The 27,958-nt window shown below is 41.5% G+C and overlaps 1 protein-coding gene across 1 annotated transcript in view; it reads right to left on the bottom strand.

Moving 5' to 3' along the window:
• SPAG1 (sperm associated antigen 1) overlaps positions 1 to 27,958 on the bottom strand; it is a 77,720-nt gene that overhangs the window by 5,509 nt on the left and 44,253 nt on the right. Inside the window, exons 10-15 of the mRNA XM_064384453.1 lie at positions 20,593 to 20,961; positions 20,110 to 20,209; positions 13,725 to 13,877; positions 8,879 to 9,045; positions 5,591 to 5,723; positions 3,353 to 3,479 (exon numbers count right to left, since the gene is read on the bottom strand). Of these exons, the coding sequence (XP_064240523.1) occupies positions 3,353 to 3,479; positions 5,591 to 5,723; positions 8,879 to 9,045; positions 13,725 to 13,877; positions 20,110 to 20,209; positions 20,593 to 20,961 (1,049 nt within the window). The remainder of the gene's footprint in view (positions 1 to 3,352; positions 3,480 to 5,590; positions 5,724 to 8,878; positions 9,046 to 13,724; positions 13,878 to 20,109; positions 20,210 to 20,592; positions 20,962 to 27,958) is intronic.

Below are 27,958 nucleotides of genomic sequence, written 5' to 3'. Positions count from 1 at the left end.
TTTACAAGATACTTTTTGATATTTATATTGATACATAACAATTGTATGTATCCTCCTCTACAGCATCCTCTTTTGGGTGGATCTTGCAGCTTCCTCTATTAAGTGTAAATTCCCTTAAGTAGGCACCATGTCTTTATTCACCTCTGTCTACTAACACCTAGCACATAACTGGCAATCAATAAGAGAAATAAATTGTAAATAAAAGCAAAACATTCAGTGATCTTTTCTTACAAAGAACAGCTGTACATTAAAGAAAGCTCATGTTTTTCAAAGCTGGCACCATTAAAAATCACTATTAAAGTCAGAAAACAAAAGATATGAGGAAAGCATAATGTTGAGCTGGGAACTAAAGCCAGGGCATCTGCTACTGTGAGCCCCTGTGCCACTTCCTCATTGCAGTCACGCTGGGCAAACAGGCCTGGGCGTGAGTTCTGACACATTCTATAAACAGTTGTAGCCTTTGAAGATCCTGAAATTAGGCCAAGTGTGGTGGCTCACATCTGTAATCCTAGCATTTTGAGAGGCTAAAGTAGGAGGATCGCTTGAGGCCAGGAGTTTAACACCAACCCTGGCCAACATAGTGAGACCCTGTCTCTCTCAAAGTTTTTAAAATTCTGAAATTAAATTCACTCGGCACATAACCTCAGATTACTAGACAACAAATCAAGCTATAAGCTACCAGCCTCATAATCTACTAGGATAGGATTACTCAAATTTTGGATTGGATTATCTTTGTGCATCATAATACAATTTCTGGAATTCATTCCAAGGAAATAGAAAAGTCCAATGAAGTATTAAAGTCCAGTCTTTCATTAGGTGCAGATTCTGACCTTTTGTCAGCTCACCAGGTTCAGAGAGTCAGGCAGCCACTAAGATGTAACCGTGCTCCAAGAGTTTAACCATTTGTAAACTCATGAGTCACGCAGATCCTCATTTACCAAATCTACTAAGCTCAAAGAGGTGAGTACATTTTGAAGGAGTCTCTTAATATCTGGTGCCACATACCATCTAGGAAATTTTTACATGAGGTTTACAAGTGAGTGTGTTGCTAACCAAAAAAAGGGGGTTGGGGGGAGGCATGTGTTTGGGTTACATGGACACTGTGTGGCTTCATCAGCATGGAGCGGGGAGGTCACAGGGCAGCATGGGGGTTCTGGCAGGACATGCAGGCATGACGGCACTGCAGCCGGAGTGGATCTAGGATCTGGAAAAGCTGGCTATTTCAATGCACCCGGGTGGTTCTCATTTGCTAAACTATGCAACAACATGACTAGTCTTCTCCTTGCAGAACCCAGATAGTTCCCTTTCAGTGACGGGCATGGAATTAAAACAACTATCTCAGACTCAGTCAGTCCAAACAATCCTCTCTCCACCCCCAAGCTTCCCCTATCCTGAAGCTTCCCATTATCACACTGCTCCTCTCAGCCACCCAGCCAGAACCTGGGAGACATCCCCTCCATCACTGTGTCCCCCCAGAAATTCCTGTGTTGAAGTTCTAACCTCCAGTACCTCAAAATGTAACCGTATTTGGAGACAGGTCCTTTAAAGAGGTAATCAAGTTAAAATCAGTAGGCCCTTCCTAGTCCAAGAAAGACGCCCTTCCTGTGTCTTTATAAAAAGATAAAATTTGAGTGTGTGCGCACACACGCGCACACACACACACAGAGGGAAGGCCATATGGAGACATAGGGAGAGGACAGAATCTGTAAGTCAGAGAGAGAGGGCTCTGAAGAAACCACCCCTGTTAAACCGTGAGCTGAGACTTCCAGCCTCCAGAATAGATTGCTGTTGTTCAGGCCACCCAGTCTGTGGTGCTTTGTTACAGCAGCCACAGCAGTTAACATACTTCTCTCTTTCCTTGGACACTATTTTCCTTCAGGTACCTGCTTCTCACCTTGGTGATCTCTCACTTACCTTTCTCTTCATGCTGGGCCCCTCTGATCAACCTTCCGTGAGGTCCCCAAATTCAATCCATTATGCCACCATTCACCCCGCTCTGGAGGCTCCATCACCTTCAGAATCAAGTCCAGCCTCCTCAGCATAGCCTACCAAGCCCCTCAGGATCTGATCATCTCCCTCTGTCCCCACTCCTAGTCGCATGTGGCCTCCAGCTGTACAGTTTGTAAATAAGTCTATCTATAAAAAATGTGCACAAGAATGTCACAGCAGCTTTATTCCTAACAGCCCCAAACTGGAAACAACCTAAGTGTCATCAGCTGGTGAATATATACACAAATTGTGATATATTCATACAACGTGGTGATACAAAGGAACAGCTCCTGATAACCACACAGTATAAACAAATCTCAGGTTATGCTGAAAGAAGCCAAACAGTAGAGTCCATTCTATATAATTTATGGTAATGTCCAAAAAAAATCAAAACTAATCTATAGTGATAGAAATCAGATGAATGGCTGCCTGAGGGTAGGAGTGGAGAAAGGGAGATTTTTTTGTACAGGGGTGCAGAGAACTTTCTAGAAAGATGAAAACTTTTTTTACTTTTAGCACACACCACCTTTGGAAGAAAATGTTCTTTATCTTGATTGGGATAGTGGCTACAAGAGGATATGGACGTATCAAAAGGTAATGACCTGCACATTTATAATGTATAAACGTCATTGTATTATACCTTAATAAAACTGAATTTTAAAAATTATTTCAGGAAATACCATTTTCCAGTATGTTCTGGTTTTTCCTTGTGATGTTATTTTCTATAAATATGAACATTCATTCCTCAGGATTTCCACGCAGAAGAATCTGCATGAAGAAAAGTGTAATTACACAATATCCACTTTCTTTTAAACTAATGGTGTGGTTTTCTTAGAGAAGAATGTCATTCTACAGACTTACACTGACCATCAGCCGGCTAAAGGCTCAGATAGCTATAAGCTTTCAAGTCTCCGATCGCTATAAGCTTTCAAGTCTCCGATGTATCTCTCTGAACTTCTGCTGGGTGAACCATCCTCCATTCTGATGTCTTCCCCCACCCAACCTCCAACTCCAATCCTTGCTGAAGGAACCAGTGGCATTACTGCTAGCTTTCGGTAATTCAGTACCAAGTCTTCCTGTACCTTAAAATGAACCTACTGTAACTAATAATATTCCTCAGAAAACTAGAGAACAAATCATCATTTTTGAGCCGGAAAGAATCTTGGAAGTGATCTAGTTTCACATTATAATTAGGGGTGAAATCTGAGGCCTATATCAAGGTTTTAGAACTGGTTAGTACAATACTAGGATTAAATCCCAGGATAACCCCAATCCCATCCCAAGATCTGGAGATTTATGCATGTGAAAAATACCTGATTTGTTCAGAACTGAAGTTTATGCATTAAAATGAAGATTTCCTCACCTTGAGTCCTTTATGAGCCAGAGCTCGTCTATAGCACGCTTTCACGTTCCCATCATCTAGCTGAAGTGCCTGATCACAGTCCTGCTTTGCCGCTTCAAACTGGCACAGCTTCAAGTAACAGAGAGCTCTGGCATAATGCAACAGAACTCAGTATTATGAAAGGTAAAGATAGGATATCTATTAAGTTTAGACAGCTAAGAAAAATCAGAAAATAGCTCAGTAAGTCTGTTTCTATACCACAGTGGTTTCCATTATAACATTTGATTCAATTATGGCACTGGGGATACAACTGCAAACAAAATACAGTCACAGCCCTCAAAAGGAGGATGCAGTCAAGTGGAAGAGGCAGACTATGAAAACAAGCGAACACAATCAAATCTGTGCAAAGTACTCTGGGAGCACATGCTGATAACTAGATCAGATTCAGTGGGGCTGAGACAAGGGGCAGAGCAGGTAGGGAAGACTTCCTAGAAGAAGTGACATTTAAGTTGAAATACAGAGTATGAAGTTAAGAATTATCTGATGCAAACACAGTGGGTTGAGAGAGTTCAGCAGAGGTAGGGGAGAGTGGAGGCCAAGGACACAGCGAGTGCACAGACCTACAGTACAAGAGAATATGGTGTTCTTGAAGAACTAAGAAGAGTTCCATATGGCTGGAATGCAGGAATGAGGCTGGAAGAGCAGGCAGGCCAGATCATGAAGGGCCGGTGTAAGTCATGGCAAGGAGGCTGAGCTTTAAAAACTGAGCTTAATGCAAGTCCGATGAAGGCTTTTTAATAGGGGCTGACATGTTTGCCATGTTTTCGACAGTCCCTCTGGCTACAGCTTGGACAATGAGACAAGAGGGAACAAAGCTGTGCAAGGACCCCATGAGGGTGCTGCGGACATTTAGGAGGAGACGACAGTGGCCCAGAGCAAGGGAATGATGTGGGGGGGTGGTGGCAGGGAGACAGAAAGGGTCATGCTGAAGATGGATTTGGGATTTGGAAGGTAGGAACATCCAAGCTTGCTGACTAGAAGAGAGAGGTCGGGGATGATGTCCAGCCCTGAGTGCAGAAGAGACAGAGAGCACTTCAGTCTGGAGCTCAGAAGACAAGAGATTTGGGAGACATCATTGTAAGGTGGTACGTAAAGCTGGGGAGAGGATGAAATGGCCTGTAGAGTAGGGAGGAAGGAAAAGGGACCTAGACCCTCAGAACTAAGAGAATTCTAGGGAAAGAAAAGCCTACAGAAGGAAAGGGAGAGGATGAGAACCAGGCAATGAATTGCCTGCCGCCGCCTCCTCTGCAGCCAAGAGGAGGAGGCTTTACAGAAAACTGAATGGCCAATAGTGCCTGATCCTGCAGAGGCTGAACAGGAGAAGGGCAAGAAAACATCTGTTGGATTTAGTGACATCTTTTGTCTAATATTCTATCACCATATTCTATATAGAATTATATTCTTTTTTGTTTTTTGAGATGGAGTTTCACTCTTGTTACCCAGGCTAGAGTGCAATGGCACAATCTCAGCTCACCACAACCTCTGCCTCCCAGGTTCAAGTGATTCTCCTGCCTCAGCCTCCTGAGTAGCTGGGATTACAAGCATACACCTCCCTGCCCAGCTAATTTTGTATTTTTAGTAAAGGAGGGATTTCTCCATGTTGGTCAGGCTGGTCTCGAACTCCCGACCTCAGGTGATCTGCCCGCCTCAGCCTCCCAAAGTACTGGAATTATAGGCATGGGCCATCATGCCCAGCCTATATAGGTATGTTTTACCACATGGTAAAGATGGTATCTGAGCAACAATCTGCCCATTCCTGCTGCACACTATAAAAGATGCTGGAGCCTTCCTGCAGCACTTCAGAAGGAAAAGGGCAGTCTCCATAAGACACTATTTTGAAAGGCCATTGATTCCTGCTCTTCCCACGCTGGACAATGCCCAAACCCAGCTAACTGCAGTGAGGCCGGCCAGCCAGGAAATGCCGAATCAGAGCTGCACAAGCCAAAGCAGCCACAGTCGCCTTTGGGAACCTGGTAGCACAGACTGCCAGACCTCTCATCCCACCCACACCTCAGGCTTCAAGTCTCTCTAGAACTCCCATGGCCTCACCTCTTTCAGAAACACTTGGTTAGGACAGCTTGCTATAGAAATTCCTAGAACCATCACAAAAAACTTTGGCAATTACTTAATATTCTTTAAAATATTTTTAATAATCAAAACTATTAACATAAGAAACATATAAAGTTACAAAGAACTTGCCTGTTTGTATATATGGCACATTCCTTATTGTTAATTTTTAAGCATTCACTGTATTTACTGAGGGCGTCTTCATAGTTTTTGTCATTTACACATTGATTTCCTTCTTCCTTAAGGGCTTTAAATGTTTTTTCATCTATAGGACAAAAAAAAAAAAAAAAGAGGAAGTATTTGTACAAGCACCTCTATAAAATCTTAAGTGCAGTTATAAGTAAATCTTCTATTGCAAATTAATTTGATCACATAGCATGCAGAGCTAAAATCTAAATGGAACAAAATTTTTTAGACAATTAAAATGACAAATAGGCTATAGGTAAAAATAATTATAATTATGATACTATTATTTTCTTACTAGAAAATATGATACAAGTAATAATTCTGTCATTTGATCCATATTGGCATACCTTTTCTCTACTGGGATTCTAGAGACAGTAACAGAGGCCAGAACTGCCTTAGAGATGGTAGAATCAAGCAAACAATGCTACCAGCGCTCAGCTGACTATATGACAAGAGGCAGAGTCTCCAATAAGGCTGCACATGTGAATTTGCAAACCTCACAGTGTTTTCTGTCATCTCGATCTATGCTGCCTCACACAGCACTTTTACAATGATACAGGAGCACTTCAGACTTTTGCTTAAGCTTGGATGCAACAGAATCAGTCAATGAAATGGGATACAAATATCCACAGTGTTCTTCTCGGCAACTATTTTGTGAATAGTGAACATGCCTCTTAAAGCCTGAAGTGGACATCTATCCAGCACCCCAAATTTCCTTGAGAAATCACATCTCTTCCATCTCTGCTCCTTTGGTTTAAGTGAAGCAAACCTTACTCCAGCCCTAACCTTTGAGATAATTATTTGATTAATTAGCACATCATGGTCCTATGGCCACAATAATCCAATTGGTCAAGGATGGGTCTATGAGAGCTGATCAAATGTTCTTGAAAGATTCTTATAAAGTAATTCTTGCTCTTTCCTGTGGGATTTAAGGCTCAAAGGAGGAGCAATTTTGCCATCCTGTGATAAAACAGGATGGTGTGAGAATGGACCAACAGAGAAAGGAAGAGGCCAAGATGGAGAGCTGGAGTCTCTGAGTCCTGAATCCAGCCATCCCTGCAGCTACTCCACCTGTGGACTTGTCCATAATAAGTGGCCATAAACAGCTTTTTGCTTACTTGAGACATTTCAAGTTGGGCTTTCTGTCATCTGCAATCAGAGTCTGAACTGTTCATTACCAGAATTACAGACTATCCCTATTATTTTGCAGTGAACATGGCTGACACCCTGCTCAGAATCTATTTCCGGGACCTCAATATTCATTCAGCTATCACCCCTCTCCTATTCAGACCATGTGTTCAGGGGAGGCTGACCTCACTGATCAGAACCCCAGGTCTAAGCCAATCAGTGCATGGGGCATTTCCTCATCAAAGAGACTGACTCAGGGATGGGCACATGGCCCAATTCAGTTGAATAGAATAACAGAATTAAAAATCTGGGCTTTGGGGCAATGTACTTCCTCATTCTTAAATTAATGCCACCAAAAGCAATGGTTTTTCTCTCTCTCTGAACACTGATGCAGATGTAAAGCCTAAAACTGCTACAGTTCTATTGTTTCCTGCTACAGCCTAGGCCTTGATGAGCTGTGCCTGATTTACAGCCCGTCTGGGCCCTTTCAGTGACATGAGCCAAGACTGTCCCTTATACTTTACATCAACAGATTTTCTGTTACTTACAATCAAAGTTTTCAAACATACACAAAATATTAAAATTTAAAGTTTGAAACCTAGGTAATAAGCTTATCCTATGGAATAATTTGATATGTAATAAAAATCCATAAATTAAAATTTAAAATATACCTTTAAATTTTGCAATCTTAAAATCTTCTGATAAATTTATTATTATTTTGTTTTTTTGAGACAGGATCTGGCTCTGTTGCCCAGGCTAGAGTGCAGTGGCATGGTCTTGGCTCACTGCAGCCTCCGCCTCCTGAGCTTAAGCCATCCTCTCACCTCAGCCTCCCAAGTAGCTGGGACCATGCCCAGCTAATTTTTGTATTTTTAGTAGAGATGGGTTTTGCCATGTTTCCCAGGCTGGTCTCAAACTCCTGAGCTCAGGTGATCTGCCTGCCTCAGCCTCCCAAAGTGCTGGGATTACAGGCGTGAGCCACTGCACCCAGCCAATTTTTTTTTTTTTTTTTTTTTTTTGGTAGAGATGGGGTCTCACTTTATTGCACAGGCTGCTCTTGAACTGTTGGCCTTAAGTGATCCTCTTGCCATGGCCTCCCAAGCTACTGGGATTACTTCCAAGAGGCACCATGCCTCTAGGCACCCCCTAAATTTATAATATAAACTCAGAATGTAAACAATAATCTTATTTGTCCCTCTGCACAAATTGTATAAAACATTAGTTTACTTTTCATCTTTTATTTCAAATCACAGAATATTTCATGTTTCAAAAGATCTCACACAGGCTAGGCTACTCACACCTATTAACCCCAGCACTTTCAGAGGTCGAGGCAGAAGGATTACTTAAGCCCAGAAATTCGAGACTAGCCTGGGCAACATAATGAGATCCCATGTCTATTAAAAAAAACAAAACTAGCCAGGCATGGTGGCGCACACTTGTAGTCCCAGCTACTCAGGAGGGAGGATTGCCTGAGCCCAAGAGGTCGAGGCTGCAGTGAGCCAAGGTTGCATCACTGCACCCCAGTCTGGGCAACAAAACAAGATCCTATCTCAAAAAAAAACCAAAAAACAAAAAACAAAACCCTTTTACATATATACTCGTAGGACACAGGAGGTATGTACCAATTTCTTAAGGCCATATAGTATTAAAGAGGGAGAACATAATTCCAGCACTTTGGGAGGCCAAGGCAGGCAGATCATTTGAGGTCAGGAGTTTGAGACCAGCCTGGCCAACATGGTGAAACCCCGTCTCTACTTAAAAACAAACAAACAAAAAATAACCCATGAAAATTAGCCAGGTGTGGTGGTATGTGCCTGTAATCCCAGTGACTCAGGAGGCTGAGGCAGAAGAATTGCTTGAACCCAGGAAGCAGAGGCTGCCTGCAGTGAGCCAAGATCGCACCACTGCACTCCAGCCTGGGCAACAGAGCAAGACCTTGTCTCAAAATAATAATAATAAAAATAAAAAAATAAAAGATGGAGAACAGGGACTTCATTTAAACCTAGGACTGATTTTAGAATTCATGCTCTTATCTCTGCTTTACTGTGAAAGTACACATACAGCTCAAGGTAACCTTCAGAAGAAATGAGTGTAGGTGTCCCCCACCTGTGATGGCCTGCTGGTGATGACTGCTGGAATTTCCTGCTTGGTTCGAGATCATCTCTGTTGCCGGATGCCAAGCTTGCAGTGGCACAGAAGCAGGCACAGCAGGAATGGGTGACAACTTCTCTCGCCAATTTGGTCCATCTAGCTCCATTAAAATTCTTGATAGTCTAAAGAGAAAATGAATTTTCTGTTTATCATTTAGTTTACTTTTTATATTACTGAAGGTCAGATTAAGAGTAAAATTTACAAATGCTATGGAAATGTGTACTTCCTTGTAGAAAACATGCAATCCTGAGCTATTTTCTGTTCACGTAAACTGTTTTCAAAAAGAGTTTTACAAGTTGCCATAAATGATGCAACTTAGACTATTTTTAATCAAAACAAAAAAATTGACATTTTTAATTTGTTAAAAAAATTTAATGTATACATAAAATTTTATTTTTGAGAAATTTAAATATATTAATAAAACTAAAATTTAGGAGGCCTAAAAGATATGTCTCCTGTAACATTTAATATCATTACTAAATTGATAATGTATTACTCTTGAGAATGATCAGAAGTATTTTAGAATTTCTATGCCCAAACTGTACATTATAACCACATTACCGACCACTGTGGTTGGCAACAGATGTACAAGACTGACTGCCAACACTGCTGAGGGCTCGCGGTCATGTGAAGAATGCTTTTTCTCAAAATATTTACATGTAGTTAAGATACTCTTTCTTGCTCTGTATTTTTTTCATCTCTATAATTATCAGCTTATTCTTTTGTTCATTTGTTTGTGTTGTTTTTGAGATGGAGTCTCACTCTGTCACCCAGGCTGGAGTGCAGTGAGGCTGTCTTGGCTCACTGCAACCTCTGCCTCCTGGGTTCAAGTGATTCTCCTGCCTCAGCCTCCCCAAGTAGCTGGGATTACAGGCATGCACCACCACGCCTGGCTAATTTTCATATTTTTAGTAGAGACAAGGTTTCACCATGTTGGCCAGGCTGGTCTCGAACTTCTAACCTCAGGTGATCTCAGCCTCCCGAAGTGCTGAGATTACAGGCATGAGCCACCGCACCTGGCCCCATTTATTTATTCTCTTTTCATACGAATAAAGATGAAAAAATAAGACACTAGGTTCTACTACAAGGACTTTTTTATTAATCACATTTACTTATGGCCATATAAAATTTAGATTGATAGCTTCGGTGATCACTTTTTCATTATTTTAAACATACAAAATGTCATAGATTTAAAAATAAAATTAAAAATTATGTCTTTTGAACAAATCTGGGTAAAAAGAACTGCTTTCTAAGACTGAAATGAGTTACTGGCAATTAGTAGAATAAATTCAAGTTAGTTAACTCTAGTCTCACATACTTTTTGTGTGAAGAACTTTTGTATTTATAAATAGACAAATGTAATACATATACTTTCCTTATAGTTTCTTAAACTTAAATTTCAATAGTGATCTTTGGTTATAATAATTGAATCTTATGTTTTAATGTTAAAAAATAAATTAGAAAGTTAATGTATAACCACCCAGAATTGCAGAAGAAAAAGAAGTTTCAGAAAAAAAGAATTTTCAAGCAAAACTTTTATTACCAGTAGAGAGGAAGGAAGAAGCAGCTGAAAAGAGATGATGTGTTGCCAGGGAATAAATAAGTATATGCAGGGAAATTTAACATATAAGATTCCTAGAGAGGAAGAGAGGAATATGGTTAATGGAAGACAGAAACAAAATAAACACAGATGTTTAAATTAAAAAAAAAGTGGCTGCTGCTTAATTTTCCATAATGAATTGGAATAGATGGAAAAGCAAGCATAAATATGGGATTCACAAATAAGGAATAGTGAAAAATTTTAAACAGATATTGTATATAAAAATATACATGGCAAAACCAAAGCCTCTTCAACAAAATATCAACAAGAACCATTCCATTTAAAAAAAAATGACTGAGTCTTAAAAGTCAATTACTTAAAAGTCAATGAACCTTCTTGAGTACATGTCAATGAACCTTCTTGAGTACACATAACAAATATAATACAATCTTCAAAAAGTTAAACATAGAATTACCCAACAATTCGACTCCTAGGCATATACCAAAAGGAACTGAGAGCAAGTATGCAAACAGAAACTTGTCCATGAATGTTCACAGCGGCACTGTTCACAATAGCCAAAAGGTGGAAATGACCCAATGTCCATCAACTGGTGAATGGATAAACAAGATGTGATATATATATGCATATAATGGAATGTTAGCCATAAAAAGAAATGAAGTTATTGATCCCTGCTGTGCCATGGATGAACCCTGAAAACATAGAGTACTAAGTGAAAGAAGCCCGCCACAAAAGGTCATGTATGATTCCATTTAGATGAAACATCCAGAAAAGATGAACTCATAGAGACGCAACACAGATTGGTGGTTGCCAGGGCTAGGGGAAAGGAGTATGGGGAGTGGCTGTTTACTGGGTCCAGGGCTTCCTTTTGGGGTGACAGAAATGTTTTGGAACTAGAAAGTGATGACTGCCCAAGATGGCACGTGTATAAACTGCCACTGCATTGTATGCCTTAATTTTATGTACATGAATTCTACCTCAATTTTTTAGAAAAATTGTAAAGCAGAAAGGTGAGAAATATGAGTAATCATGGTCTCTCAGACCCATTTCTCCCTTCAACCATTCAGCCTACTATTAACTACATTTCCTAAAATGCCTTTTCATCAGGCCCTCCTCTCTGCCATACACTTCCAATGTCTCCCCACTTCCTGTTTCATGAGAACCTCTAACACTGTGAGATCTTAGTTCCTCCAACTCTACCTTGAAAACTACCAAGCTGAGGATGGGGTGAATTAAAAGCAACAAGCACAGGAGTAAACCCTGAGTTCTCTGCTTGAGAATGCACTCAGTTTTATTGAGGATGTCTACCGTCGGAGGCACTGCAGTGACAAAGGTGAAAAAATACAATTTCTGACCTCAGGGAACACCCACTAGAGCCACAAGAAAATAATTTTACACAGAAAGACAGTGAATGTAAAAAACATTATGGAAGTTGGGTAATAAACAAGGGCCCAGTGTTATGGGGGTACCAAGAAAGGGAACTTAAGGTGCACCTGTGGGGTAGGGAGACTGTGGATCAGGGAAGGTAGTTTCTTAGAGGAGGCAAGTCCTTTCCTGATGGTTGAGAAGGAATTCACAGACAAAAAGAGGAAAGGGCTTGTGGGCACATAAAAGGAGGCAGCAGATGGCATGCCACGGGTGGTGGCTGTGCAGTGCCAGGTGAGGCTGCCTGGTCAAGGCCAAGGAGGCTCAAGGTCAAGGAGGCTGTGAGTGTCTGAGGTTCAGTCTCATCTCACCCCATCACAGATAATGGATGTATGTCCTTTTCTTCTAGGCAGGCTGGGATCAGACAGGTTCCCTGTGACCACCAAGAGAACAGTTGTCAGCTCTGCCTATATATCTTTCCAGCAGGGCTGGAACCGTATGGGAAGGTAAGGTCTGATTTTAAAACTTACCTTGAATTACCATTCTCATTTCAACAATTTTATTTAAGGTCTCCTCATGTTCTATCAGGATCCTTCAAAGCCCCCCTCAAGTGCTCTCTCTGGAACAAGTGCAGCCCATACAGACAAAGCTGGCCTGGCCTCTCTGTGATCTCCTTCCCCCAGCCTGGGGATAAACTGCTGTACAGTTTCTCCCCAGCTATATTCTAGTTTGCTTAAATACAGAGACCATGTCATTTCCCCCTCTTTTTTCTCTTTTTTGAAGGGAGCAGGGCCTGGTCCACTAGACCAGTACAGGGTACAGTGTAACATATAAGTATTTCGGAAGTTACACTTTAAGCAAATGGGATCAGGAACTATTATATATAAAGAGAAATGTTATCCAACTAGCAATTTTCACATTTCACCAGAAAGCAATTGATGAAGTCTGGAACCTTCCCATTCTCATGCTGGGGGTAAATAGGTCATAATATAAATTAGATCCAAAGTCTTTGCTATTTCACCATTATAAATTACTACTCATCCTAGGTGAGTGTCTATTTACAAGGGCATATAACAGAAATATCTAGTAGGGTCATGAAGACATCGTTCTCCTGAGGAGAAGCAACAGATAATGTTTCCACTGACAGATATGGTGCCAATGAACACCTGCAAATCCTGTGGGAGGAGATGATTCAACACAGCAGTTTTCACTACATTTTTGGGATCTTGTTCTGTAGCTAGTACTGATTTATTTATTTAATTTATTTTTTTATTTTTATTATTTTTTGAGATGGAATCTTGCTCTGTCACCCAGGCTGGAGTGTGGTGGTGTGATCTTGGCTCACTGCAATCTCCGCAGGCCTGGTTCAAGCAATTCTCCTGACTCAGCCTCCTGAGTAGCTGTGATTACAGGTGCCTATCACCACACACAGCTAATTTTTGTATATTTTTAGTTGAGATGGGGTTTTGCCATGTTGGCCAGGCTGGTCTTGAACTCCTGACCTCAAGTGATCCGCCCTCCTCAGCCTCCCAAAGTGCTAGGATTACAGGCATCAGCCAGCACACCAGCTACCAGTACTGATTTATGACATCAATGCAAACACCTTCTTATCACCTCATATTCTTAAGCAGCACATGAGTTATGTCCTGTGTTACCAAGACAAAAAGAATATTCATTGAACAGTCATAAATGGATCAGAAAACAAATACAAAGGTGTTAAGGAAGAGAACCATTTGATATAATGGAGTAAAAGAAGGCAATCATTCAGGTGATGGGAGTAACTGAGAACACATCTATACTTCTACATGTTCTTGAAGGAGGGGGAGGGAAAAATGAATAAAACAACTAGATTTTAGGTAGCTGCCTCAGATTAATTACCTGTTAACACTGTCATTTGCTAGCTGGAGTCCACAGTCTAGTTGCAACACTGTTTTATAATCCACATAAGCTTTCCCATACTGCTCTAGAGTTTCATAGGCCATTGCCCGCCGCAGAAGAGGTTTCATTGAGAATGGATGAAGTTCCAGAGCCCTAAAGAAGACAAAAATATTACATACCATTTGTTTTGAAAAATGCTCTTTAGTTTATACTTCACTGAATAGATACTGCAGTACTGAACTCACGACTTGGGAACTAGGCAACATGCCAGAAAGGCAAACGCAGAGTAACAGAGCAATCAAATTTGTGTCCCTTTCTTTTAAGCCAGTATCAAAGCACTCGCACTGACTCTTTCTCACTGACCGTGAGCTCCCTGGCAGCATTCCCCGGCCTCCCCAGTGCCCTAACAGAGCAGCATGGCCGGAGGCACAGAGCAGGGTTTCAACAGATTCTTGTTGTTGACAGATTAAAAAGAAAATTCTTATTTGCAACTATGTATTTAATAATAAAGTATAGAACCATAAAAGTTGCATCACATTTTGAAAATTGGCACTCTAAAACTTACTACAGTTTATGATTCACTTGTTGCAAAAGGGCTTCAAAAATAGACCAAAAGAGGATCAAGGAACTAAACATACAATGATTTCTTCTACGTCATTAATTTTCATCTTGCACGTTTTAGTCTATGAAGTGTTTCCAATATCATTAAAGTTGTATTTCATGGTTGTGTTTTTTGGTTTTGTTTGAGGTAAGTGTTTAAAGCTACTTCAGCATTTAACGTACTTCATTACATTCTCAAGTAAAACAATAAAAAATACTGTACGGCCGGGCGCGGTGGCTCACGCCTGTAATCCTAGCACTTTGGGAGGCCGAGGCGGGTGGATCACAAGGTCAAGAGATCGAGACCATCCTGGTCAACGTGGTGAAACCCCGTCTCTACTAAAAATACAAAAAATTAGCCGGGCATGGTGGCGCGCGCCTGTAGTCCCAGCTACTCAGAAGGCTGAGGTAGGAGAATTGCCTGAACCCAGGAGGCGGAGGTTGCGGTGAGCCCAGATTGCGCCATTGCACTCCAGCCTGGGTAACAAGAGCGAAACTCCGTCTCAAAAAAAAAAAAAAAAAAATTACTGTACATATAATCCTCCATTTACAATACGGTTATATCCCAATAATCCCAGTGTACACTGAAAATATGTTAAGTCCAAAGTCAGCCCAGAATCTTTGGTTAAAGACTCACCAATGCTTAAAGACTGAAGTCTTGTGGTTGTGTATGCCTTTCAAACCATGGTAAAGTCAAAAAAAAACAGAAGTTAACCACTGTAGTTAAGGGCCATCTGTATTTATGAATGAACACTATAGTACTCTTGGTTTTAACAAAATCAACAGAAGCTGCAAAGAAGTCCTTCATGCAGAGATCCTGTGAAGACCCTCCTTTCTATATAACCTACTAACCAGCATCTGCACCAGACTGTCCACATTGAAGATTGTGGATTTATTCTTTCAACTCATGCTATAAGCAGTTAATATATCAAATATTTAACTTTCTGGGAGAGCATAAGCAAGGGCTGCTTTCTTTAACTTGTTTTTTTTTTTTTTCCAATAGTCTTAGAAATCTGCTATCTATTCCTGTCGACAATGATTTGGCAATGAGGAAACATTGACAGAGTATCTGCTATGTGCTAGTCACTGCAGACTTCCCCATCTAATCTCACAACAAATCTGTAAGGTAAATATTAGTATGTTCATTATATGGGTGAAGAAACTGAGACATGAGGAGTAATGGGCCCACAGGTCAGTTCTTTCAAATGTGAGCTTCGTGAAGGCCAAGGGCATTGCCTGTCCTGAGCACCACTATATTCCCAGTCCTAGATCAACGCCTGGGTCATGAGAGGCACTTGGCAAACTTCTCTGCGAGCCCTCAGAGCCTACACTCTGCCTACCGCAACACACACAGAAACAGTGCAAACGAAGGAACTCTGAGTCATCTGCCACTGAGACCACAGCCACATCATACAGATACTCAGCTGCACTTGTGGGAGCCCTTCTGGCATATCATAGAAGTTATTCTAGGGCCGGGCGCGGTGGCTCACGCCTATAATCCCAGCACTTTGGGAGGCCGAGGCGGGTGGATCACGAGGTCAAGAGATCGAGACCATCCTGGTCAACATGGTGAAACCCCGTCTCTACTAAAAATACAAAAAATTAGCTGGGCATGGTGGCGCGTGCCTGTAATCTCAGCTACTCGGGAGGCTGAGGCAGGAGAATTGCCTGAACCCAGGAGGCGGAGGTTGCAGTGAGCCGAGATCGCGCCATTGCACTCCAGCCTGGGTAACAAGAGCGAAACTCCGTCTCAAAAAAAAAAAAAAGAAGAAGAAGTTATTCTAGAAAAGCTGTTAAACCTAATCCACTTCACTTCTCTGAAAAAATAACCAATTTCACTATGCCTAGGTGTTAGGATTGTGAATGATTTTAATGATCATCTTTGTGCTGTCCCAGTTTTTTCTTAAGTTTTCTGTAATAGGTTTTTTTGTTAACAGTAAATGTTATTTAAAACATAAAATTAAAATCAAGTAAAAATATTTAAACACTAGACAGTAGATCCGTGGGCATCAGGATCTGTCACCTGTACCACTGCCTTAAATTTAGCTTAGTTTATTGTTTAGGTAATATTAACTCTATAAGCAGAGAGAGTCACAACCATGTGACAACCTTCACTTCACAGAAGACTTCCAATGACCAAGGTGCCATTTATCTATTCAAGATGGCCTTAAGCCAAGCTTGGGATCTAAACTTGATGAGATGATGTATTTAATTTTTAGCACTTTCTAGCCCAGTGAATGCAAGATTTTTTTTTTCTTTAACCACAATCCTGAAAATGAATATGAATTTATGAATGGAAATTCCATTAAGGAAAAAACTACCTATGCATAAAAATAAGCACAGAGAACTTTTGAAGCAGAGCTTACAAAAGCGGCTGTCTATTCAAATTAACACAGTTAAGACCCTAAAGAATCTTCCTATTTCAAGTCTGTGAGAGAGTAGCAAAGATAAGGAAAAGCAGAGAACTGGTGTGGCACCCAGGCTCAAGCCTGTAATCCCAGCACTTTGGGAGGCTGGCAGACCACTTGAGGCCAGGAGTTTAAGACCAGCCTGGCCAACATGGCAAAACCCTGTTTCTACTTAAAAAATGCAAAATGTTAGCTGGGTGAGGTGATGCACACCTGTAATCCCAGCTACTTGGGAGGCTGAGGTACAAGAATCACTTGAACCCAGGAGGCAGAGGCTGCAGTGAGCTGAGATCATGCCATTGCACTCCAACCTAGGTGATAAAGCAAGACTCTGTCTCAAAGTAAAAAAAAAAAAAAAAAAGCAGAGAATTACTAGGCAACATTCATTTGTTGTATTTAGTCTGTTGAAACGTCCTCAATGGAAAGTCACCAAAAGATTTTTGGTGTGGTTTAGATAAACCAAAACAGTTCTGATAGATGAGAAAAGTGAAGTTTTTTTAGTTTATAAACAATTATGAGAATTTTAAAAGTTGTAAAGTGATGGCTTTCAAACTTAAGCATCATAACCCCTTCTCATGCTTCACCTGGAGGTCTAAAAGACAGCCATGGAGATGCTGCGGTGAGGGGAGAGGCTGGGCTTAGAGATCTTCAAGCTCTTCAAACCTTCCCCCATCCCCACCCCACAATCCCAATGGCCACTCTCCAAACGCATGCCTGGAAAACAACCAAGGCTCCTCAGGAGTAAAACATTTAAAATCAAATGGTAGTTTTTCCAAAAATACATCTAAAAATTATTTTCATAGGTAACATGTTTTCCCCTTATTTTAAATTTTGCATTTTTTTTTTTTACAGTGTTTGACTCCTGATACTACTTATCTGTTAAAAAGAACTTGTGGGCCAGGTGCAGTGGCTCACACTTGTAATCCCAGCACTTTGGGAGGCCAAGGTAGGCGGATCACTTGAGGTCAGGAGTTCAAGACCACCCTGGGCAACATGGTGAAAACCCTTCTCTACAAAAAATATAAAAAATTAGCTGGGTGTGGTGGCGCATGCCTGTAAGCCCAGCTACTGGGGAGGCTGAGGCAGGAGAATCACTTGAACCCAGGAGGCAGAGGTTGCAGTGAGCAGAGATCGTGCCACTGCACTCCAGCCTGGGGACAGAGCAAGACTCAGGCTCAAATAAAAAATAATAATAAAAAAATAAAAAGGAACTCATGGAACTCTCCAAAGATAATTAACTGAAAACCTAAAAAAATTAACTCCCTTTAATATGTATGCAATCTGTTTGAGGTAAAGTGAAAATATAGTTACTTGAGCTGAAAAGATGTTCACAGAAGCACAGTGTGGCTTCTCTGGCATTAAAACAAGATTGAGAATCACTGCTTTAGAGTAAAATCACCCCCTGCTGGGCCTCATCTCCATTTCTCTTACACTGGGACTGGTAGGCCAGCTATCAAAGAAAACATCTGAGTAGGTCAGTCTCTAAGGAGTCAGCACCGACCAGCAGAGCCAGATTCCTTGCCTAAAAAACAGCTCTTACATTAGCACAACTACCTAAACCCATACTCACTTCCCTCTCAGTCAGGCCATCTCCTGCCCTCCTCCAGGAAAAGCCCTCACTCTAGCCTCCCTGGCTGGAGTCCCATCCTTGACTTCCTCCTGGGTCTACAATAAAACACAGCAAATGTTAGCCAGTAAATGTTCATCACCTTAGAGGATCTCATGTAAGACAATGCAAACCACTCTTTCGCAGCAGCTCTAACGTTAGCGGTCTCAAGTTTTAACTAAAGTGTCCTGACCTCCCTCACTGTGGAAAGGCCTAAAACAAGTCTGAAGGGTAATGTATTAGAAACAGACACTTGAGTTGTAAGGATGTTGGCTGCAAATCACAACCAGCTTGGTATCCAACAAGTTTACATGGTCTTGTCTGTTAAGAGCACTAGTAAAAGTCCTTAACAACTGGCTCTCTGGGTAAAGAAAAAGGGTTGGGGGGAAGCCCAGATTTGTGGCATTTGTTTCTTTCATAGTATTAAATGGTATCCCACCATGACAGATTTCAAAATAATAACTTGACATCAACCAGCTCACAAAATCCTGAAAAATGTAATGATTAGCGAGTGTGGTGAGCCAGCACAACTGAGGATTACTATAGTTAACAATGATACATAGTTTCAAATATATATATATATATATATTTTATATAAATATATATATATTTTATATAAATATATAAATATATATATATTTTATATATATATATATTTTATATAAATATATAAATATATATATATTTTATATAAATATATAAATATATAAATATATATATATATTTGAGACAGAGTCTCTTGTCCTTTGCCCAGGCCGGAGTGCAGTGGTGGGATCTTGGCTCACTGCAACCTCTGCCTCCCGGGTTCAAGTGATTCTCCTACCTCGGTCTCCCAAGTAGCTGGGATTATAGACGTGTGCCACCATGCCCGGCTAATTTTTGTATTTTTAGTAGAGGTGGGGTTTCACCATGTTGGCCAGGCTGGTCTCAAACTGACCTCAAGCCATCCACCCACCTCGGCCTCCCAAAGTGCTGGGATTACAGGCATGAGGCACTGTGTCTGGCCACGTCATATATATTGAAGCATCACTCGGTACCCCATAAATATGTACAGTGATTATTTGTCTATTAAAAAAAAAGAAAAGACATGGTTCCTGACCTCAATGTGTTTAAACCCCCTTCAGTGGATAACAGAACTTAGAGGTGTGACCAGGTGTCGGTGTAGGTGTTACAGACCTACAGATGACCAGGAAATCAGGGGCACCCAAGGAGGTAGAGAGAGGGGGTAGCTGAGCAGGAACTTCAGAAGCGAAGATGTACAAAGGGTATTACCACCACTGGGGGCAACATGGGCAAGGGCTCAGAGAACAGGGTGGGTGAGAGTAAGCAAGTGGTCCAGTAGACCAGATGGAAGCAGAAACTTGCTTGGAGGCAGTGTGGTGACAGAGAAGTCTGCAGTTATTTCAAAGCCAATACTGAGCCATTAAAGGCCTGTATGAAACAATCTGAACAAAATAATGTTTCAGGAAAGTTATTCTGATGCCACAGTGGATTGGAACTAGTTATTAGGCTTCTCCAGTAGTCTAGGAGTGATACAGAAAGAGCACGAATTAGAGCGGTAGCAGTGGAAATGAAAAAAGTTTGCACAATCTTCTATAACCCTCTTCATATACATGAGATAATTTATGATTTGTATGCATCAATCAATTAATATACCATAAAACTCTTAAGAAACTAGACCCTTAGGCAGAAAATGTAGGATCTTGGATATTGCATTCACCACAATGAAATTATAACAATCTCTTGACAAACCTGAAAACGTGCAGTTTACCTGTTACAATCTTGAATGCAGCCACTGCAGTTTCCTTCTTTTAGGTAACATGCTGCTCTATTTGAATATAAGATACTTAGATCATCTGCACTTTCACTTCCTAAAATCACATTTAATTAAATACAGTTAAAATCCATTAGCAAGATCACAGTTCACCAGAATTAAAAGACGCCCGAGGTCTCCGGTGGCACTGCAGTCCTGCAGACTGATCATGCAGAGCTCCACGGAGCTGCTACCCACAATAGCCACCAAGGGAAAGCCCGGTGGGAATGGAGGTAAACGTGCCTGGCCAGGCACATGCCCGCATTCCAAGGCGCTGCTCACTGAGGTCAGGTGGCACAGCGCTCTTAGTCACCTGGGAGGAATGCAGCGATGCTGGCGCCTGTCATTCAGGAGACGGCGACGCCTCTCCCTTGGGGCCCTGGGGGTCGGGTGAACCGCAGCGCGAGGGGCCCAGGAAGCGGCAGGGCGCGGCGCACCTACCAGCCGGCTCCAGGAGCGCGATTGCCGCCGAATACTTGTGGGCCGCCTCGGCGAACTGCCCGCTTCGGAACAGCTCGTTGCCCTGGCTCTTCAGGCCGGTGGGGCTGACCGGGGCGGCGGGCGGGGGCTCAACGGGGTCCCCCTCGCCCCGCCCGCCGCTCGGATGCTCGTTGGCGCCGCCGCCCTCCACCGCTGAGGCAAGCTGCGGGCTCCGCTTGTCTGCGCCGGCCTCAGGGGTCTGGCCCCGCTGCCGCGGCGCGCCTCTGGCCGGCCGCTTGCCGCCTTCGGCTTTGCTGGTCAGCTTCTTCTGGATGTTGCCCATGGCGCACGGCTGGGCTGTGTGCGCGGCTCCCGCCGGCTCCGCGGGCTCTGTGGGGAAGCGGATGCGGGAAGTGAGGGTTTGCATCACCGGGAGCAGCTGCCGCGGAGGCCGCGGGGGCACCGGGCGCAGAGGGCGGGCTCGGGGGAAGCCGGGTCGGGCGCCGCCCCTGCGGGCGGAGCCGGCGCTGCCCGACCTCTGCGACCCGTAGGCGAGTCCGCGCCCTCTGGCCTCTGCGGCTTCCTGAGGACGCGGCTCCCGGGATCCGGACAGAAGCCATCCCCGTCTGTAACTGTTTAAGCGCCGAAGGGTCTGTGGCGTGAAACCGGCATCTCATAGCCATCCCCTTGAAGCCCACCTGTCCAGGTAGAGCTTACAAAATACGTACTCTTTTGAATGGAGTTGCAAAAACTTGAATACAATTATAGTACCCAAGGCGGAGACGCCTTTCCTTATTTTAAAAGATTAGGAAAAAAAGATTTGAAAGAAAAATAAAGTGTAAGTGATTTTTAAGTCTTTTAAAAGTGAATTTAGCAAAAAAGTCACATAAAATTGGCACTTAGTTTTTAAGCTTAAAGGGAGCCTTAAAAACACAGTAAATTTTCCATCCCAATGCCTTATTCAAACTAAAAATTTATTTGATTTTGATTAGGAGTTCAGGTATTAATAGCTTTAATAATTTATTGTTCAAACTATTTTTAAATATGAAAATGATATATATTTTTGTTTGTTTTTTCTTCTTTTTTCCAGGCAGTGCTGAAGAAATATATATTTCATTTATAGTGTCTTATCAATATTTAAAACAAAGCAATTAATCATTTCAAAGCACTGTTAAAAAGTACTTAAATGTAGAGATTTCCAAGCTTTCTCTTTTAACAAATTCTTATCTGATTCTTAATGCATATATTTTCCATTCTCTTTCATGAATGGTAAAGCCAAGATTTTAAGCACAGAGACAGAGGGAACAGAAAAGCACAATTATTTAAGTGAAAATCAGTGGATGAACACCTTAAGCATCGAGTATAAAAACACATTAATAAATACTGTTTTCTGTACAGCAGAATAACATCCAATTTGGATCACCAGCCAAGGGGGGCTTAATTATTAAAATAATAAAAAGATTTTGCTATAGAGATAAATCCGCAGATTAAACCCAGTAGGATTCCTAGAGTAAGGCTCCAGTTTTCATCTGGTTTCTGCTAATCAAGTTCTCAAGCAGACACTCGGTGAAAGCACAAAATTCAGGGTCAGCAGAAACAATGGTCAACTTGGTATTACTTTCCACCCCTTTGCACAGTATCCCGCAGTCCCAACCAATACTATCAGTAAAGAGATACAGTTCATTTAGAACTTAATATGGGTCACATTCATCCTAATACCAAATATTATCATTCCCACTTTACAAATGAGGCAACAGAGACACAAGGAAGAAGCTAAGGAATCCACTCAAGTACACAGAAGTAGAAGCCAGCATAACTCGGATTTGTTTTTATTTTTATTTATTTATTTAGTTTGAGACAGGTGCAGTGGTGCCATCATAGCTCACTGCAGCCTTGACCTCTGGGGCAGGTGATCCTCCCCTTAGCCTCCAGAGTAACTGGGACTACAGGTGAGAGCCACCATGCCTGGCTAATTTTTAAAATTTTTTGTACAAATGAAGTGTTGCTATGGTGCCTAGGATGATCTCAAAGTTCTGGTCTCAAGCGATCCTCTCTCCTTGGCCTCCCAAAGTGCTAGGATTGCAGGCATGAGCCACTGTGCCCAGCCATAACCCAGATTTGAACTGAATGCAAAGCATTCTTTCCTTAAGACTGAAATGGCCCTGAACAACTTTGGTAGCCTTTGGACAGGTAAACAGAGGCCCAAACATGAAAGACGTGTGAGTTCTGTTGGGTGTTGGGATACCCGTGGGACAATGCAGTGGAGCTTTTCAAGAGGTGGCTCTGCATATAGATCAGAGAGGGGGCCTTATCCAGAGCCAGTGACTTGGGAGTTAGTATATAAAAGTTTGAGTGTAGCATTGGCAAGGTGGCCTCTAATCCTAGCTCTCTGGGAGATTGAGGTGGGAGGATTACTTGAGGCCACTAGTTCGAGACAAGCCTGGGCAACATAGTAGGACTCCATCTCTACAAAAAATAAAGTTTGGATGTGGATGAGATCATTCAAAGGCTCAAAAGGATCCCTGAGATATACTAACACTTAAAGGATGAACAGAGGATGGATCTAGAGTGTAAGCAGAGAAATGCCTAGAAATGAGAGAAAAAACCAGGAGTGCATACTGCCTCAGAAACACCAAGAGTATTTTGGGAAGAAAGGAGTCAACAATAACAGCTATCAAAGGAATGAATGCCAACAGTGTAGCCTCAAGTAGGATAGTATGGGTAGTTGACAGATGCAAAAATCCTCAACAAAATACTAGCAAAACAGATTCAACAGCATACTGAATGGATTACACATCATGGCTAAGTGGGATTTATCCCAGGAATACAAAGGTAGTTCAGCATTAGAAAATCAATCAATGCCAACACACCTAATTAACAGAAGAAGTACTGCGTACATGATCCCACAATTGATACTGAAAAGGCATGACAAAATCTAACATGCTTTCATGATTTAAAAAAAAAAACTCAGAAAACTAGGAATAGAAGTGAAATTCCTCAACATAATAAGGGATATTTATCAAAAACCCATGGCTAACATCATATTCAAAAATGAAAGTAATGAAAGCTTTCCCCTAAACATCAGCAACAAGACAAGGATGCCCGTTTTCACCACGGCTATTCAATACTGTACTAAAAGTTGTAGACTGATCAATTAGGCAGTCAAACGAAATAAAAAGCATCCAAATTAGAAATAAAGTAAAACTATCTCTATTCATGATTACGTAATCTTATTTATATTAAAAAAATCCCAAAGAAACCACCCCTCTTGACCACCCTCCACCAAAAAAAACAAAAAACTAGAGCAAATAAACAAATTCAGCTAAGTTGTAGGGTATAAGAGCAACAAGCTGGTGTTTCTATGTACCAGCAATGAACAGACCAAAAACGAAATCAAGAAAACAATTACATTTATAATAGCATCCAAAAGAATAAAATACATAGGAATAAATTTAACCAAGGAGATAAAAGTATTGCTTTAAGAAATGTTTAAAAAGACTTGAATAAATGGAAATATATCCTGTAATCATGGATAGGAAGACTTATTGTTTTTAAGGTTAAGATGTCAAATACTATTTAAAGCAATCTACAGATGCAACAAAATCCTATCAAAACTTTTTTGCAGAAATGGAAAAGACAATCCTTAAATTCATACAAAATTGTAAGAAGTTCAGAATCGCCAAAAAGATCCTGAAAAAATAGAGCAAAATCAAAGGACTCTCTTTTCTTCTTCTTTTTTTGAGACAGGGTCTCATTCTAATGATATATTAGTCAAGGTTCTCTAGAGGAACAGAACTAATAGGATGTAAACTACCTTTTATATATATATATTATGTATATATTATATATATATTAACTATATAGTTAACTAATATATTAATATGTATAAACTGCCCTTTATATATATTATATATTAACTCTAGTTATATATAGTTAACTTATAGTCACACAACTATATAATATATGTAGTTATATTATTGTCACACAACTATATAATATATATTTAACTATATATAACATATATAATTAATATATAATAAAGGGCAGTTTATACATATTTATATAATATGTATATAAGATTATATAATATAATAGATATAAAGGACAGTTTATTAAGTATTAACTTACACAATCATAAAGTCCCACAATAGGCTGTCTAAAAGCTTGAGGAGCAAGGGGAGCCAGTCTGAATCTCAAAACTGAAGAATTTGGAGTCCCATGTTCAAGGGCAGGAAGCACCCAGCACGGGAGAAAGATGTAGGCTGCTGGGAGGCTAGGCCGGTCTCTCTTTTTCATGTTTTTCTGCCTGCTTTATATTTACTGGCACTGATTAGATTGTGCCCATTAGATTGAGGGTGGATCAGCCTTCCCCAGACCACTGACTCACATATTAATCGTTTTGGCAATACTCTCATAGACACACCCATTATCAATACTTTGTATCCTTCAATCCAATCAAGTTGACACTCAGTATTAACCATTACCCTTTGTCAACTTGAACCCATACATATCTCCTGAGATCATACACGATCTTCAAATAAAAACAATAATAAATTACATAATTACACCTAACATAATACAACTATCCTTTGTACAACCAGAAACACACCAATCCCCAACCCAAATACTATTACATAAAGTTAACAATACTTAAATGCCGATATGAAGTCAATAAATCTTATGTCACATGATAAAAGAAAAAGGAAATAAAATGAAGATATTTTCTTAGTACAAATGTATACATGCACAAACATGTTTTTAACAAAAGGAGGAGGAAATACTCATGACAATTACAGTCCCTGTTTCTGCAGCTGGTCACATGGTCATAGCTGATATTGATGACTACCTTCTTCTACTACCCATTCTGTATTCCCTTTGCCTTCAGCAAGCACCTCAGCAGGTCCTGGTTTTTCTTCCTGGTGGAATGACCCAAACCTTCATTCCTGAAGGGTCTGGGCCATTTGTAGTCCTGCCTGGACTGGGCTGTTGTAGTTTCTCACTGACCTTAATCACAGGGCATGGTAATGCTAAGAGACGCCCTCATGGATCTCCTGTATTCCATGCATGCTCTTCCTTACCTCCATTGTGGAGTAGTAGACTGATTTCATCTTGATAGTCCGGGTCAACACCCCAGTCAACACTGTAACTCCATTCTTAGCCTGTTGACTTAAAGGTAGGAGGAGCCCAAAGTGTCCAGGTGGCAATCTTAATTTCCAGTTTAACAGGATCATTGTTGTGTCTCCTGGTGGCAGCGTTCCTCCCTCTGGAACTAAGACCTCTAGGCCAGCAGAATGTAATGTCACAGCAACAGGAAACAAAAACGTTGCTAGTAGATCACTAGGGGTGATGGTGAGTGGTACCATTTTTCTTTCACCCCTTGATTCCTAGACTCATGAATTCTGGCTATGAGAGAAGCAGTATCATATATTGGATGCTGATTCAGAGCATACCTGACCTTCTGGAGAAGTTTTCCCCAGCCCTGCAAAGTACTGTCACTTAAGTTGGTGTGGTAATTCCAACTTCAAAAGGCCATTCCACTTTGATAGCTGAATTCTATCAATTCAGCTGCTTCAGGATGATGGAGAACATGGTAAGATCAGTGAACTCCATGAGTAGGAGCCCACTGCCTCACTTCTTTAGCCATAAAGTGAGTGCCTTGGTCAGAGGCAATGCTGTGTGGAATACCATGATGATGGATAAGGCATTCCGTGAGTCCACAGATGGTAGTCTTGGCAGAAGTATTGCATGCTTCTTCCAGGTCCTTGACCATCCAGACAAACCACTGGCTACAACCCATCAATCAGTATATAATCACACATCTGGCCATTTCTCCTTCCACTCAAAGTGCACAGCCAGGTACACTGCTCAAAATTCTGCCCACTGGGAAGATTTCCTTTCACTGCTATCCTTCATGGATGTCCTAGAAAGGGGCTATAGTGCTGCAGCTGTCCACTTTTGGGTGGTGCCTGCATATCGTACAGAACCGTCTGTGAACCAGGCCCTACTCTTCTCTTCCTCTGTCAACTAATCATAGGGAACTTCCCATGAGGCCATCGGTGCAGGCTGGGGAAGAGAAGGCAGGGTGGCAGGAGTGGAGACCATGGGCATTTGAGCCACTTCCTCATGTAACTTACTTGTGCCTTCAGGATCTGGTTGAGCCCAATCACATATATACCACTTCCATTTGATAACGGAATGCTGCTGTGCACAACCAACTTTATGGCTAGATGGGTCAGAAAGCACTCAGTTCATGATAGGCAGTTCAGGTTGCCTGGTGACTTGACTCACACTCAAATGTGCAGTTTCCACCAAAGCCCAGTAATAGGCCAAGAGTTATCTCTCAAAAGAAGAGTAATTATTTGCAGAAGATGGCAGGGCCTTGCTCCACTGTGATTCACCTGGGGAGCCTGCCAAAGGCTCCAAACAGCATCCCTGTCACTAACACCTCAAGCATCATTGGATCTGCTGGGTCATATGGCCCAAGTGGCAGAGCAGCTAACACAGCAGCCTGAACCTGTTGCAGAGTCTTCTCCTGTTCTGGACTCTGCTCAAAATTGGCAGCCTTTCAGGTCACTTAATAAATGGGCTGGAGCAACACACCCAAATGAGGAATGTGTTGCCTCCAAAATCCAAATAGGCCTACTAGGCACTGTGCCTCTTTCTTGGTTGTAGGAGGGGCCAAAGGGCCCTTCACCTTAGAAGGAATATCTTCCTTCACCTTAAAAGTAATATATCAACAGGCCCCACACCACTGGACCCCTAGAAATTTTACTGAGGTAGAAGGTCCCTGAATTTTAGTCAGATTTATTTTCCATCATCTTGCACACAAATGTCTCACCAATAAGTCCAGTGTGTTTGCTACTTCTTGCTTACTGGATCCAATCAGCATAATGTCATCTATGTAATGGACCAGTTGATATCTTGCATAAGCAAAAAGTGATCAAGGTCTCTCTGAATAAGATTATGACACAAAGCTGGAGAGCTGATATATCCCTGAGGTAGGACAGTAAAAGTATATTGCTAGCCTTGCCAGCTGAAGGCAAATTGCTTCTGATGGGCCTTATGGACATGAATGGAGAAAAAGGCATTTGCCAAGTCAATGGCTGCATACCAGGTACTGGGAGATGTGTTAATTTGCTTAAGCAATGAAACCACATCTGGTATAGCAGCTGCAATTGGAGTCACCACTTGGTTAAGCTTACAGTAATCCACTGTCATTCTCCAATATCCATCTGTCTTCTGCACAGGCCAAATGGGAGAGTTAAATGGGAATGTGGTGGAAAACACCACCCTTGCATCTTTCAAGTCCTTTATAGTGGCACTAATCTCCTCAATCCCTCCAGGGATGTGATGTTGTTTTTGATTTACTATTTTTCTAGGTAGAGGC

Source organism: Aotus nancymaae, unplaced genomic scaffold, assembly GCF_030222135.1.
Source record: "Aotus nancymaae isolate 86718 unplaced genomic scaffold, 86718_ANA_hifiasm-v0.15.2.pri h1tg000036l, whole genome shotgun sequence".
Classification (NCBI taxonomy): domain Eukaryota; kingdom Metazoa; phylum Chordata; class Mammalia; order Primates; family Aotidae; genus Aotus; species Aotus nancymaae.
The sequence above is the reverse complement of the archived record's forward strand: the minus strand, read 5'-3'. Positions and strand labels throughout refer to the sequence as shown.